Source organism: Bombina bombina, chromosome 12 (assembly GCF_027579735.1).
Source record: "Bombina bombina isolate aBomBom1 chromosome 12, aBomBom1.pri, whole genome shotgun sequence".
In the NCBI taxonomy this organism is placed as follows: Eukaryota; Metazoa; Chordata; class Amphibia; order Anura; family Bombinatoridae; genus Bombina; species Bombina bombina.
In genome coordinates this window covers 119,320,564-119,335,599 of record NC_069510.1, presented here as the reverse complement: position 1 = coordinate 119,335,599, position 15,036 = coordinate 119,320,564, and the positions used below count along the sequence as shown (strand labels likewise).

At 39.5% G+C, this 15,036-nt stretch overlaps 1 protein-coding gene across 1 annotated transcript in view; it reads right to left on the bottom strand.

Moving 5' to 3' along the window:
* GOLGA2 (golgin A2) overlaps positions 1–15,036 on the bottom strand; it is a 290,650-nt gene that overhangs the window by 269,819 nt on the left and 5,795 nt on the right. Inside the window, exons 2-3 of the mRNA XM_053695478.1 lie at positions 7,203–7,319; positions 5,601–5,681 (exon numbers count right to left, since the gene is read on the bottom strand). Of these exons, the coding sequence (XP_053551453.1) occupies positions 5,601–5,681; positions 7,203–7,319 (198 nt within the window). The remainder of the gene's footprint in view (positions 1–5,600; positions 5,682–7,202; positions 7,320–15,036) is intronic.

The following is a 15,036-nucleotide window of genomic DNA, read 5'->3' as shown; positions in this document are numbered from 1 at the left end:
ACCTTGGTGAACCCACCGGGCAGGCCTATTGTATCTGCCCGGGGGTCTGTACTTACCAATATAGCCATCTACATAGACTCACATCTTCAGAGTGTGGTTAAGAATACAGATGCTTATTTGCAGGACTCACCGAGTCTTCTGAAAATCCTGAAAGATTACTCTGATCTTCAACAGGATGACATCCTGGTCACCATGGATGTTGACAGCCTCTACACGGTGATTCCCCATGCGGATGGGGTGGAGGCTGTCAGGTCCATGGTGACAGGTAATGTTAATTACCTTGGACCATCCATTGAATTCCTTTGCACACATCATTTTGTCTGGATAAAAATTACTTTAAGTTCGAGGAAAGTTATTATTTACAAATTTCAGGGACTGCCATGGGTTCGAACGTGGCACCCACTTATGCTAATATTTTTATGGCATGGTATGAGCATGAACTCATGAAGCCCTTTGAGAACCCCAAGGTGAAATATTATACACGCTATATTGATGACGTGTTCCTCATCTGGAGGAGTAGTGAAGCATCTTTGCGTGAGTGGGTGACACGTTTGAACCTCATGGAGTCTCCTATACGTTTTAAACTTGAATATGATTTAAGTTGTGTACATTTTCTTGATTTAAATGTGTTCAAGGTGGATGAATCAGGCAAATTGCGGTTTGGTACATCCTTGTACACTAAACCCACGGACCGCAACTCCTTATTAGATGCCAGAAGCTTCCACCCTGCACACCAAAAACAAGGTGTCATCACTTCCCAGCTCACCAGAGTCCTGAGAAATAACAGTGAGCTATCACTACGTACCACTCAGTTGGAGGAGATGGGCAAAAAATTGAGCAACAGAGAGTATGCCAGGGCCGAAATTATTAAAACACAAGAGAGGCTATGTATGGATGGCCCCAAAGAACAGAGTAAAGCTAAACACGAACAACTCAACCTGGTTACCACCTATACACCTGGTAATGAAAAGTTGACAGGAGCAGTGCGTAAACACTGGCCGGTCGTGGAGACTGATCCAACGCTACCTTTTCGGAATATGCCACCTCCGAGATTTGTCTATCGCAGAGCCAAAAATCTCAGGGACCATTTAGTAAAATCGGATCCTATCAAACACTATCATAAGGAATCATGGCTTAAAACCTCTAAAATGGGGTGTTTTCCCTGTGGTAATTGCACCACATGTAATAGCATGACTCAGGGTAATTCGTTCCAGCACCCACATTCAAACAAGAGGTACAAGATAAACCATCATCTGAGTTGCATGAGTAACTATGTAATATACATATTGATTTGCCCTTGTTCCAGTGTATATGTGGGTAAGATGATTACCCCCTTCCGTGATAGGATGGCGAACCATCGGTGTGCAATTCATGCTGCATTGAAATCTGGCGAATCAGATCAGCCAGTGGCACGCCACTGTGTGGCTTTGAAACACTCCGTGTCAAGTATTAGGTCCATGTTAATTGACCACGTCCCCCCCATACCACGAGGGGGTGATAGGGCTAACAGACTGCTCCAACTTGAAAGTAGATGGATCCACAGGTTGGACACATTGGTCCCTAAAGGCCTCAACACCTCACTGGACTTCAGTCCATTCTATTAACACCATACTGAAGAGTTATTGCCCTGGACATATCTAAATGATAGCTTACTACTCACTAAAAAGTTTCTATCTGTACCCCAGGGTGGCATGATGCTACAATGTATTTAGATAATTATGTTGCTTAATGCACCTACTAATGATCGGCACCAGGGGTTACAAACGCAATTATGATACAGCTAATAGTTATAGTTTTCGCTTATCTTCATCTGTAATTTGTATCATGTATTGTATTGACAAAATGTTTGTTTCTTTTATGCTCTTGCCTTTACTGTCTAGTCTGGCATTTCGTGCCCATTCTATAAGGATGGCCCTTAGATTGGCCTCCTTTTTCTGAGCTTGACAGTTTTTCCGCATATAGAAATTACACATTTGGATCTATCATCCAACAGACTATGTTCTAATATGCCATTTAATAATACGTTTCTAACATCACTAATACTATGTCTGTAAACCGCTATGTCAAAATATTAAACACGCTATACATATTGTGGATTGTTTTGGTTGCTATTAGCAACAAGTACACATGGACATCCCTGACAGTAATCTGTATGCGTGATTAAGTCACTCCCTACTCTGACGCGTGTGGCTATCCGACGTCGCTATGGCAACGTCGTGCCATGCGTCATCACGCTAGGCACGTAGCGTGCGTACGTGACGTCATTGCCATGGATGGGAAGACGCGAGTGGAGGCATGGCGGTAATTAGTTTGCTCACATCTTTAAAAGGGGTATGATTTTAAATGTGTGTCATATTGATTTTAAGTGTGCTGCATATTCGTTTTGTTACATTCTGACATTTGACAAAGGCACGTATTGGTGCCGAAACGTTATGTCTTTTTAATGATTTCTAAATAAATTGTTATATTTTACTAAGACCAGTGAGTGCCTGCATTTTGTGGACATTATATATATACAAATTATGTTAGAAAGAGACGAACCACAGTAGAGCTATATGAGATACTGTGTAAAGATGGGGGATTACAGCACTCTATAGAGCTTCATTTTACTTTACTTTGTAGGTGTTTAACTGAAAGCAATCAAGAAACAAACACACGGATGCACATAAGATCTGGTCAGCGGCAAATTTATTTACATAGTAACAAACATACAGGGGGTACCAGAAAAGACTCCAAGGAACGTTATCTCCCCAGTGTACTATCCACTGTCAAGCGCTAGCAAGCTGTCACGCACTGGTCACAGCACAGTGCCTCTTGTTCTGGTAAGCACATTACCTGTCCATATATTGTTACCCACATTACCAGACAATATTACGCTATTGTGGCGCCCTCTTTTCCTTCTCGCATTTCCTAGCTTTTCCCCCACTCTCCGGGACCAAGAGGAGCTGCCTGCCTTCACGCTACTATTGCATTCCAGAAGAAAAACAACTACTATTGTATTCCAGAAGAAAAACATCTACACGGATTCACAGAAACCTCTTTTTTTCCAAGGACACACTCATTAACCGGTTCACGGTAGAGTTGCACACTGACTTTGTTTGTCAAATATATATGTTTTATGTTTGTTTATCAGCGCGCTTTCTTTATCCCCACCTGGGATAACCTATGTAATACAGTAAGAATGTTACTGGCCATAATACGCTAAAGTAAGAATGCTACCGGCAATTAGATGCTACAGTAAGAATGTTACCGACCATAATATGCTACAGTAAGAATGTTACCGGCCATAATACGCTACAGTAAGAATTTTACTGACCATAATATGCTACAGTAAGAATGCTACTGGCCATAATACGCTAAAGTAAGAATGTTACCGGCCATAATACGCTACAGTAAGAATGTTACTGACCATAATATGCTACAGTAAGAATGTTACCGGCCATAATACGCTACAGTAAGAATGTTACTGGCCATAATACGCTAAAGTAAGAATGTTACCGGCCATAATACGCTACAGTAAGAATGTTACCGGCCATAATACGCTACAGTAAGAATGTTACTGACCATAATATGCTACAGTAAGAATGTTACCGGCCATAATACGCTACAGTAAGAATGTTACCGGCCTTTAGACGCTACAGTAAGAATGTTACTGGCCATAATACGCTAAAGTAAGAATGTTACCGACCATAATATGCTACAGTAAGAATGTTACTGGCCATAATACGCTACAGTAAGAATGTTACTGGCCATAATACGCTACAGTAAGAATGTTACTGGCCATAATACGCTACAGTAAGAATGTTACTGGCCATAATACGCTACAGTAAGAATGTTACTGGCCATAATACGCTACAGTAAGAATTTTACTGACCATAATACGCTAAAGTAAGAATGCTACCGGCCATTAGATGCTACAGTAAAAATGTTACCGGTCATAATACGCTACAGTAAGAATGATACCTCCTAGCATGCAAGCTTAAAGGGCCATTATACACTAATTTTTTCTTTGCATAAATGTTTTGTAGATGATCTATTTATAAAGCCCATTAAGTTTTTTTTTTTTTTTAAATGTATAATTTTGCTTATTTTTAAATAACATTGCTCTGATTTTCAGACTCCTAACCAAGCCCCTTCTCCAGCTTGATCATGTTTGTGTAAAGGGTCTTTTCATATGGAAAAGAAGGGGGAGGGGGGGAGGGTCTTATTTCCCACTTGCAATGGGCTTTTCAACAGAGCCAAACTGAAAGCTTCTAAGTACGTTTTTAAACCATTTTATACTAGATTTTTATATCAGTATCTGTGCATCTTATTCTTTATAGTAGTGTCTATTACATGCAGTTATATGAAAATGAGTGTATACTGTACCTTTAATTGTTAGGGTATCCCCGGTTATGTATTTTCTTATAGTATCTCCCCTCACCACCTCTAGAAGAGATCTATTCCATGAATCACTTTCTGTAAACTGCTGGACTTACTGCATCAGATCATGAACCCTATCGGCTTTCTATCTGCATCCATCCGGCATTTTAGTTTGCTCTGGACAGTGTTTATTTACGGTTTTCCAATTGGATCCCTATTTACTATGTATTTCACTGAGCATTTGTGACATATTTTAATGTTTTAATAAATATTGTATCCTAATCGTTGTTGAATACCGTTTGCCTACCAATATAAAAGTAGGTGTGTTTATACCATAGAGCTTGTGTAAGCTCCACCCCATGTAAGTAGCCAATCGTCCTTTTAACCAAGTTTTACCCAGCTGGTTACAGTATTACACTATTTTGTGCTTTCTTCTCATTTGAGGACCTATTGAAGATTCAGGTCACTAGTTTGCTCCTTGTCAACATCACTTTTGGACGGACATACCCTAATAATTTTAAAAATTTTGGGACTTTATGTCTTGCACTTATATCACATTTATTTTCCATAAACCCTTGTTTGGGTGCCGGTATTTCTATAACAAAAGCTTTCATCCTTACCTTTATTATTACTCTTAACAAGAAGCGTCTAGCATATGCCCTTGCTGTGTCTCACTTCTAAGCTATACAAATTAAGTTCATGACATCTTAGCTTGTAGTACCAAAAACTGTTAGATGGTCTAAAACAGGGCTTGACAAACCCAGAAGCCAGGTAGCCACTGGCTCCTAGAATTTTACCCCCGGCTCCTAAATTTTTGGGTTATTCTCCATATATATATATTTACAAATACCACTGTCTGGCTCCTAAATATTCTTACTGGCTCCTAAACAGATTTGTCGACCCCTGAAAACAATAGAGCTTACAACTGATTTCCCTGTAGAAACTTATTTTATAGTTAATATGTAAAGTTCTATTAGCCAGCCATACCACTTTTTTAGACCCGTGGAATGATTTTATATAGGTTTGTTCTGGAGAATACAGAATATAAAGGTGCTATGGCACCCGGGATTCCTCAAGCCCTGGGATAGCCGATTGGGTTGAGCTATGAAACGCCCTTTATACTGAGTTGATATAACACTTATACAAAATGCACAGTGCACAACAACACAGATGGTACAAAGCTGAAAACAATGCAATGACAATACAAGCACAATGCCAGAGCTTCCTCATGCCCTCACCTTCATTGGGCCCAGTGAGGGAATAGATACCCCATTAGATTTATGAAGATCTGACACCAGCCCCTTCAGAAAGGCCTGGATCTAAATGTAGCAAGAGGGAGAAAGAGAGGAACAGAAAAACAGCTCAGGACAGAGAGGCGTGAAAAGGCAGCAAGGGGTGATACATATTGTATAAAGTGAGTTGTGACAGATGCTAAAAACTCTACTAGGGTAAGTATAGAATTTCCTCTACAAACCAGCAGCTAAGTATACATTGCAATAACTCAAACATACAATATATAGTTCTAGGTTCCAATCACTCACTGTATAGGTGAATTGCCTGGGTGCTCTCTATGGTAGATAGGTAGAAGTTTCCAATAAAGAGACGGCACTCACAGGGCTTAATGAACAAAATGTATTGTTATGAATGTGTCTTCAATAAAGATGCAGTCAACGTTTCTGTCCTCAAAGGGACCTTTTTCAAGACTGTTTTAGTGGTGATGTATGTGTAGTATGTTCAGCGGTGAAAAAGGTCCCTGTGAGGACCGAAACATTGACTGCATCTTTATTGAAGACAAATTAATAATAATAAAATTTGTTCATTACTCTTCTTTATTGGAAACATATATATTCAAACACACCATTTTACCAGTGACCATGAAACATCTAAAAGTAGTTTGGTTTGTAAAGATTCCAAATAATAAAAAAAAAAAATCTGTAAATGCATCAACACCAGACTGCAAGGATCACAGTGATAAATGGAAACTAATGGTAGTTAAAGAAACGTAATGCAATAAATAATCATTTCTATAAATGTGTGTAGCCCCTGCTAACAGGTCAAAACACACAGTTACACAAGCTTTCATGCTACTGAGCAGGTCACAGCTGGTGATTGGTGGATATTTATGTAAGCTGTTCCTGATTGGCTCAACTGATGTGTCCTGCTGAAAAGCAGCAAAGCACTGTACCAGGCAGCCAAACTTTACCTGCGTTTAGTTGCTTTGCAAAGGTTTAAGACATAATGAGAAATGAATGCCTGTTTAGTAATAAAGCTGGTCAAGCACATATAGCAATTTATTGTGACACTAAAATACCCCTTTAAAGGGACACTGAACCCACATTTTTTTCTTTCGTGATTCAGATAGAGCATGCAATTTTAAAAAAAAACTTTGTAATTTACTCCTATTATCATTTTTTCTTTAGTTCTCTAGCTTTCTTTATTTGAAAAAGAAGGCATCTAAGCTATTTCTTGGTTCAGAACCATGGAAAGCACTTGTTTATTGGTAGGTGAATTTACCCACCAATCAGCAACAACAACACAGTGTGTTCACCAAAAATGGGCCGGCATCTAAACTTACATTCTTGCATTTCAAATAAAGATACCAAGAGAATGAAAAGAATTTGATAATAGGAGTAAATTTGAAAGTTGCTTAAAATTGCATGCTCTATCTGAATCATGATAGAAAAAAAATTGGGTTCAGTGCCCCTTTAAGGAACCAGGGAGTAGACTAAAGGGGTTTGGTAAGAGTTAAACTAAATGAAGTTAATGTAGACGCTCTTTATCCTACACCCTTACAGAATTAGAGCACAAAGCAAACAAAAATAAAAGTATAAAAGACTCACAGGGTCCGGGGACAGTCTGTTTGGGGTCCCAGTATGGCTGTTTGACTCCTTTAATTTTTTTTTCTTCTTCTCCCCAGTGGGTGCCGGAGGGGTTGATTTTTGCTGAAATTCTTTCAGCTACCAAGGGGGGAAAAAATATTGACAAAGTTAATGTCTACCAAACACAAACATAAACTGACATACTACATGATATGTATAGGCCTAATTGTACACTCACAAAGTATTCACAGCACAGAACCTCACTGTAGGCACCATGAGCGCTGGCAGAAGCATTGTGTGTACTGTAAGGAACTGCTTACTCTGATAAGAGTAATGTGCTGTTCTGTATTGCACAAAAGGAGAACTGTAAAGCTCTGAGCGATCTCACAAAGGACAATTGATTAACCATCTCCTCCCAGTGGTCCTCAGCAACAATGTCATTATTCTACTCATTTCTGCCCACACTACAGTTCTACTGTAATCAGTTCCTGTGTAATACAAGGACCATTTTTTTATATATATAAAATTTCAGGTCATAAGCTACTAGCCAGGCCAAAATATTACCTGCCCACATCCCACCCACTACTCCACCACTAACTTTACAAATGTTTAGCCATTGTATAACTCATTATCGTGCAGTCATTTTATACCATAACAAATTAAATAATGCTACATGCAGTAATAGATTAACAAAAAAAGTGCATAGCAGTTAGCAACATCAACTTGGTGGTTCTGGGTAAGACAACAGCTGGATAGAAATAGGAAGTTGTTGACGTGAGAGAATGCAGAGAGTGCTGACAGTCATGGAAGGTCAATCTTTCTCCCCCCTTCCCATCTTCAATCTCTCTATTTACCCTCTCCCTTATCTCACAGGCCATATCTTCTCTTAACACTCTTTCTTTCCCCTCCCTCATATCTCTTCACTCTTTTTTTTTTTCTCTCCACTCTCTCTTAAAGGCTATCTTCTCCACTTTTAACTTTTCGTCTTCAGTCTCGCGCTCTCTGTGCCCCCGCTTACCCTCTCCGAAATAAAAGTCTAAGCACTTATGGTGTTCCTACAGCCCTAGAGGAATAACATATCCTTGCACTTTGTAGGATAAATAATATCCCTTTCAAAAATATTTTTAGCACATAGCCCAAAATGTGTGTTTTTCAATGCTGCAATAGGATTGTACATTTTGTCACTCACTATTACTCGCCACCATTACATTTCCACTCGCCAATGGCTAGTAAAGAGTGGAAATTTTGAGATGAAATATATATACATACACACATATATACACCTGACACCCTGGCTATTTCTGGGGAAGTGAGAGTGCTTATCCCACATCTATTTGCGAATATATTATATTATATTATATTATATATATATATATATATATATATATATACACACACATACATACATATATACACATATACATACATACATATGTAGCAAACATGCTCCACTTTCTAATGTTTGTATTAACCTTTTCCTCCCTTCTCCTTAAAGTCACAGCTCTTCCTTTCCCAAACAGCACTCAGACGATTCATATTTCTCCTTCTCTTCTACCTTCCCCCCTCTACAACACACATGAACTCTATTCCTATCTCACATCCCTCAGTCAGCCATGCTTCACTGATCCTAAACTTAAACACTCACATAAGACACATTCTCATCTCCTTTCGCTCACCATCTTTCTTCTTCTTGCAGCTGGGGATGTCTCGCCTAACCCAGGTCCACCCTCTGCTTCCCTCAGATCACAACCCCAAATGACACTTCCTACACCTTGCCCACGTAACCCTCTAAACCTCATTAACTGCAACTCTATTATTACACCCCAATTCTCGTGTGCCCTTTGGAATGCACGCTCTGTATGCAATAAGCTTACATCTATGCACAACCTATTTATTTCAAGTTCACTTAACCTGTTAGCCCTCACTGGAACTTGGCTCTCCTCCACTAACACAACTGCTGTAGTCTCTCTGTCCTATGGCGGCCTGCACTTCAGTCACATTCCCAGGCCAGGAGACAAACAAGTAGGGGGAAGTAGGAATTCTCCTGTCTCCACACATTTCACTGCATTCCTTCTCCCCCCTCTCTTTCCTTTTCATCTTTTGAAGTTCATGCTATCCGCCTCTTCTCCCCTCTAGCTCTTCGTGTTGCAGTTATTTATCGGCCCCCTGGCCCAACATCACAATTTCTAGACCACTTTGAAGCCTGGCTTCCACATTTTCTCTCTTGTAATGTCCATTCTCTCATCTTAGGGGACTTCAACATACCCCTTGATAATCCTAACATGCCTGCTGCCTCTAAACTTCTATCCCTTACCACCTCTTTTGGCCTGTCGCAGTGGACAACATCTCCAACCCAACGTGAAAGCAACTCCATAGACCTTGTCTTCACTAATCTCTGTGCCGTTTCCAACTTCCTTAACTTCCCCTTTCCTCTCTCTGACCACCATCTACAAACTTTCTCTCTTACTCAACCTGCTACATCTTTGCAAGCCCCCAAGAAACTGCTACCTTACAGAAATTTAAATGACTTGGATCTCACAGACTTTTCCACTCAAATGAATCCTCTGCTCTCTGACATTTCATCCCTCTCTTGCCCAAACCGCATTGCTTTACAGTATAAATTTGGCACTAAAATCAACAATTGACAAAGTTGCACCCTCCACTGTTCGTCGTACACCAATCACTCGACGGCAACCGTGGCACACCAAATAGATCAGATATCTTCAGCGATGTTCACAGGCTGCTGAACGGCAGTGGAGGAAATCACGCACCTTTGCTGATTTTCGGCAATATAAATTCATCCTTAAGTCCTACAACTCTGCGCTCAGCCTGTCCAAACAAGTCTATTTCTCCTCCCTTGTGTCATCTCATGCATCCAACCCCAGAAAGCTATTCTCAACCTTTAACTCACTTCTATGTCCGCCTGCACCCCTCCCACTACCAACCTCACTGCTCAGATTATTGCTGATCACTTCAAAAATAAAATTGACACCATTAGAAAACATATCTGCACCTCACATCCTTCATACACAGCAATCCTACCCACCCCTTCTATTAAAAAAAACTCTATGCTACTTCCCTCCTTTAACAGAGGAAAAAGTCTCTGTACTCCTATCCTTGGCTCATCTCACAACCTGCCCACTTGACCCTATTCCTTCACGACTTCTTCCCTCTCTCTCTGCTTCACTAACCCCTACCCTATCTCATCTCTTTAACCAATCTCTCATCGCTGGCACATTTCCTGATACATTCAAGCATGCGTCAATCATACCAATCGTAAAAAAGCCCTCGCTTGACCCCTCCATGCATTCTAACTATTGACCGGTCTCCTTACTTCCCTTTGCTTCAAAATTATTGGAACGACTGGTCTATAATCGGCTAACTCAATTTCTCACAAATAACCCCCTTACTTGATCCACTACAATCTGGTTTAAGCCCTAAACACTTAACAGAAACTGCTTTTGCTAAAGTAACAAAATGACCTGTTATCAGCTAAAGCAAAAGGCCACTACGCCTTACTAATTCTTCTTGACCTATCCACTGCTTTCGACACAGTGGACCATCCTCTCCTCCTAAAAATACTACATTCATTTGGCATCCGAAACACAGCCCTCTCCTTGTTTGCCTCATATCTCTCAAACCGCTCTTTTTCAGTTTCCTTTAACAACATATCTTGCGATCCCATGCCTCTCTCAGTTGGAGTACCGCAAGGCTCTGTCTTGGGCCCCTTGCTTTTTTCTCTCTATACATCCTCCCTTGGAAAACTTAGTCTCCTTTGGATTCCAGTACCACTTATATGCAGATGATACCCAAATATATCTTTCCTCTCCTGATATCTCTCCCTTTTTACTCAACCAGATTTCCAACTGCCTCTCAGCAATTTACTGTTGGATGTCTTCACACTACCTCCAACTTAATCTGTCCAAAACTGAGCTGCTTCTTATTCCCCCCTCTTTGAGACATCCAACACCTGACATTTCTCTGACGGTTGGAGACTCTACTCTCAACACCTCACCCCAGGTCCGCTGCCTTGGGGTCACACTAGACTCAGAGCTCACATTCAACCCACATATACAAGCACTTACCAAATCCTGCCGTTCACACCTACGCAACATTTCCAGAATTCGTCCCTTCCTTACTCAAAAAAACTACAAAAATACTTATTCATTCCCTCATTTTGTCACGCATTGATTATTGCAATCTACTCCTAAATGGCCTTCCAGAACACCGCCTCTCCTCCCTCCAATCTATTATGAATGCTTCTGCTAGACTCATCCACCTAAGTCGCCGATCTACATCAGCTGCTCTGCTCGTCGCTACACTGGCTCCCCATACACTCCAGAATACAATTTAAAGTATTAACCCTAACTTACAAAGCACTAAACAGTCTAATTCCCAACTACATTTCCTCTCTCATCGTGAAATATTCCCCATTCCGTTCTCTTCGATCAACCTCTGACCTATGTCTCTCCACTCCTGTTATCTCTATGTCCCACTCCCGCCTCCAAGATTTTGCATGTGCTGCTCCTGTCCTCTGGAACTTTCTACCCCGCTCCATAAGACTGTCTCCAACCTTGTATAGCTTCAGACGCTCCTTGAAATCCCACCTATACAGAGAGGTGTACCATCTCTCCTCCATCCCTCATCCGAACCAAACTAATACATGAACTGCCTGACTCACTGCTGCAACTACAACCGATATAACAAGCTACCCCAACCTTATGTCTCTGGACCCTAAACCTGTAGGCTGTGAGCTCTCCGGAGCAGAGCCCTCTTTCTCCTATACTAGATTTTTTTAGTTTGTTATGTTTTGTATTTTATCACAAATCCTTGTCATTGTATACCCCTATCATTGTACCCAGCGCTACGGAATTTGGCGGAGCTATACAAATAAATGATAATAATAATAAATACACACATAAAATATATATATATATATATATATATATATATATATATATATATATATATATACATACATACACACACACATACAGTATCTCACAAAAGTGAGTACACCCCTCACATTTTTGTAAAGATTTTATTATATATTTTCATGTGACAACACTGAAGAAATGACACATTGCTACAATGTAAAGTAGTGAGTATACAGCCTGTATAACAGTGCAAATTTGCTGTCCCTCAAAATATCTCAACACACAGCCATTAATGTCTAAACCGTTGGCAACAAAAGTGAGTACACCCCTAAGTGGAAATGTCCAAATTGGGCCCAAAGCGTCAATATTTTGTGTAGTTACCATTATTTTCCAGCACTGCCTTAACCCTCTTGGGCATGGAGTTCACCAGAGCTTCAAAGATTGCCACTGGAGTCCTCTTCCACTCCTCCATGACGACATCACAGAGCTGTTGGATGTTAGACCTTGCGCTCCCCCACTTTCCGTTTGAGGATGCCCCACAGATGCTCAATAGGGTTTAGGTCTGGAGACATGCTTGGCCAGTCCATCACCTTTACCCTCAGCTTCTTTAGCAAGGCAGTGGTGGTCTTGGAGGTGTGTTTGGGATCGTTATCAAGTTGGAATACTGCCCTGCGGCCCAGTCTCCGAAGGGAGGAGATCATGCTCTGCTTCAGTATGTCACAGTACATGTTGGCATTCATGGTTCCCTCAAAGAACTGTAGCTCCCCAGTGCCGGCAGCACTCATGCAGGCTTATTTAAAAATAAAAAACGAAGATCCGCCTGCACCATACCCCTTTTGTCTTGCCTACTTGCTTCTCCTAGTAATCATCGCCGATTATTTCTATAATATGATGTAAATATGGCAGCTTAACTCCCCCCCACCGTTACGTAGCTACCGTCTTCTTCAAATGATCAGCCAATCAGAATCCAATCCTCGGTCAGAAATTGCAAGCGTGGGGGGAGTTAAGCTGCCATATTTACATCATATTCTAGAAGTTATCGACAATGATTACTAGGAGAAGCAAGTAGGCAAGACAAAAGGGGTATGGTGCAGGCGGATCTTCGTTTTTTATTTTTAAATATTGGATAATGTTATCTCAAGTATTGACTGTCCCATTTAAATGACCACACTTTTTTTTATTGACGGTAACACACTAAAATTGGACAAAAAAATGATCAAAAACAGTAATATGCTACATAATAATTTTACCAAGAAAAAAAAACAGGCAAAAAATAAATAACTAAATAAACAAAATTGCGGGGAAAAAAAACGATAATGCCATTTTCAGGCCAAAATGTTTCTGCATCCCTACTTAATATTAAATATCAATATACTGTATTATTCTGTATTTAGTTCTCTGTAACAGAATCAGATTTAACAGTTTTTATTTTTTTTACCAATTATCCAAATAAAGTATAGTCCTAGAAAACTTTATTATATGCAAAACAGTAAGAGTCAAGTAATGAGCTTAAACAGCAGCTCTAGGCTAGCATCAAATGTGACATATGCTGAACAATAATGTTACCAAAAATAAAAGGCAAAAAAAACTGATTATATATATATATATATATATATATATATATATATATATATATATATATATATATATATATATATATATATATATATATATATATATATATATATATTTACAAAAGACAGGCACTCTCACAACAACCAGGGTGTCCAGCTTGAAAATCAGTATATCCAAAATAGCCTCACAATAGTCAAAATGGGAACCGGCACTCACTGAATTTGTGAAACAAATTATTTTTCCAACACTCATGTGGCGTTTCGGGGTCGTTAACCCCTTCCTCAGACAGTGTATAGTGAACAAACAATGCAAACAAAACAAAAAAATGATATATCACAAGTAATCAAATATGCAAATCACGTGCAAAGTATAAACAAAACTTAACATACCCCTTACTCCGTATGTGAGCCACGAAAGTTTGAACCAAACACTTGCGGTATGATCTTACATGTGACCTCTCATAGTGTCATCACCATGGCGATGTGTATAACAAATATTTTTAATCAAACAGATATATTATTTAGCTAATGATCGTGTACATCATCTTAAAGGGACACTGAACCCAATTTTTTTTCTATTGTGATTCAGATAGAGCATGCAATTTTAAGCAACTTTCTAATTTACTCCTATTATCAAATTCTTTTCATTCTCTTGGTATCTTTATTTGAAATGCAAGAATGTAAGTTTAGATGCCGGCCCATTTTTGGTGAACACACTGTGTTGTTCTTGCTGATTGGTGGATAAATTCACCTACAAATAAACAAGTGCTTTCCATGGTTCTGAACCAAAACAATAGCTTAAATGCCTTCTTTTTCAAATAAAGAAAGCAAGAGAACGAAAAAAAAATTGATAATAGGAGTAAATTAGAAAGTTGTTTAAAATATCATGCTCTATCTGAATCACACAAAAAACATTTGGGTTCAGTGTCCCTTTAACTAAGTTAGTGCAAAGTGAATCAGTATGCATATAGGTGTAATTTTAAAATATTAAATATACCTTACCGTTGGATGTCATAGTGGTACATCATCAGTTAGCCTAAATATGTGAACACTCAAATGACAAATAGAAAAAGATTTAGCCAAACGGCAAATATAGAGAGAAATAAAACCTTAATGATAACGGGTAGTATCTATAAAGACCTAGCTGTGCTATACTGTCTGCTAGGCAGGTCTATATTACGGGGACTTCCGCCCCTAAAAGTTATATAGCAGTATCAAAAGTAGCTTTCTTTGTAAATATGTTAAATATTCAAAAAAGTTTTGGATTAAACACCATGTAACGTACTATTACACATGTGATATATATCATCATTTGTGTATGTGACACAAGTGACAACCTGAGGATAAGAATGGCTAACCATCGCTCTGCCTTAAGAGCAGCCATAAAAGATGGATCTTCTGATA